The 1725-nt window shown below is 50.7% G+C and overlaps 1 protein-coding gene across 1 annotated transcript; it reads right to left on the reverse strand.

The window, feature by feature from the left end:
- Nucleotides 1-208: 208 nt before the first annotated feature.
- Nucleotides 209-1405, reverse strand: LOC110460548 (bifunctional endo-1,4-beta-xylanase XylA-like). Its single transcript, XM_021513513.1, has one exon. The coding sequence runs from the start codon at nt 1403-1405 to the stop codon at nt 209-211; it is 1197 nt and encodes a 398-aa protein (XP_021369188.1).
- Between the last annotated feature and the right edge of the window lie 320 nt (nt 1406-1725).

Below are 1725 nucleotides of genomic sequence, written 5' to 3' on the forward strand. Positions count from 1 at the left end.
ATCGGTCTCAAGTGTTACAACGGGGCGGCAGATCAATGTAAGGTGTATGATAAATCCCCTGTAGACTATGCTTCCCGCAGGCTAGGGGATAAGCCTGCTGTATTTCGATGTATGTCGTTAGAGGCGACTTATATGGCCACATAACGAATCGGATGGGTTGGGGTTGGTTGTTCTTCGGTATCTTCTACTAAGGGAACGTTGAAGCATCCTAAATTGTTCTGTTGCCCCCATTATTCTGTTGCCCTGCTGTCCACGTTGTTATGTTGCCCTGCAGTCCTTGTTGTTCTGTTGCCCTGTTGCCCCATTGTTCTGTTGCCCTGTTGTCCCCGTTGTTCTGTTGCCCTGCAGTCCTCATTGTTCTGTTGCCATGCAGTCCCCATTGTTCTGTTGCCCTGCTGTCCCCGTTGTTCTGTTGCCCTGCTGTCCCCATTGTTCTGTTGCCATGCAGTCCCCATTGTTCTGTTGCCCTGCTGTACCCATTGTTCTGTTGTCCTGCTGTCCACATTGTTCTGTTGCTCTGCTGTACCCATTGTTCTGTTGCCCTGCTGTCCACATTGTTCTGTTGCCCTGCTATCCCCATTGTTCTGTTGCCCTGCTGTCCCCATTGTTCTGTTGCCCTGCTGTCCACATTGTTCTGTTGCCCTGCTGTCCCCATTGTTCTGTTGCCCTGCTGTCCCCATTGTTCTGTTGCCCTGCTGTACCCATTGTTCTGTTGCCCTGCTGTCCACATTGTTCTGTTGTCCTGCCGTTCACATTGTTCTGTTGCCCTGTTGTCCCCATTGTTCTGTTGCACTGCAGTCCCCATTGTTCTGTTGTCCTGCTGTCCACATTGTTCTGTTGCCCTGCTGTCCCCATTGTTCTGTTGCCCTGCTGTCCACATTGTTCTGTTGCCCTGCTGTCCCCATTGTTCTGTTGCCCTGCTGTCCCCATTGTTCTGTTGCCCTGCTGTCCACATTGTTCTGTTGCCCTGCTGTCCACATTGTTCTGTTGTCCTGCTGTTCACATTGTTCTGTTGTCCTGCATTCCCCATTGTTCTGTTGCCCTGTTGTCCCCGTTGTTCTGTTGCCCTGCTGTCCCCATTGTTCTGTTGCCCTGCTGTCCACATTGTTCTGTTGCCCTGCTGTCCACATTGTTCTGTTGTCCTGCTGTTCACATTGTTCTGTTGTCCTGCATTCCCCATTGTTCTGTTGCCCTGTTGTCCCCGTTGTTCTGTTGCCCTGCTGTCCCCATTGTTCTGTTGCCCTGCTGTCCACATTGTTCTGTTGTCCTGCTGTTCACATTGTTCTGTTGTCCTGCATTCCCCATTGTTCTGTTGCCCTTTTGTCCCCGTTGTTCTGTTGTCCTGCATTCCCCATTGTTCTGTTGCCCTGTTGTCCCCATTGTTCTGTTGCACTGCAGTCACCATTGTTATGTTGTCCTGCTGTCCACATTGTTCTGTTGCCCTGCTGACCACATTGTTCTGTTGTCCTGCTGTTCACATTGTTATGTTGTACTGCATTCCCCATTGTTCTGTTGCCCTTTTGTCCCCGTTGTTCTGTTGTCCTGCAGTCCCCATTGTTCTGTTGCCCTTTTGTCCCCGTTGTTCTGTTGTCCTGCATTCCCCATTGTTCTGTTGCCCTGCTGTCCCCATTGTTCTGTTGTCCTGCTGTTCACATTGTTCTGTTGTCCTGCATTCCCCATTGTTCTGTTGCCCTGCGGTTCCCATTGTTCTGTTGCCCTGTTGTC

This window comes from Mizuhopecten yessoensis, unplaced genomic scaffold (assembly GCF_002113885.1).
Source record: "Mizuhopecten yessoensis strain PY_sf001 unplaced genomic scaffold, ASM211388v2 scaffold10429, whole genome shotgun sequence".
In the NCBI taxonomy this organism is placed as follows: Eukaryota; Metazoa; Mollusca; class Bivalvia; order Pectinida; family Pectinidae; genus Mizuhopecten; species Mizuhopecten yessoensis.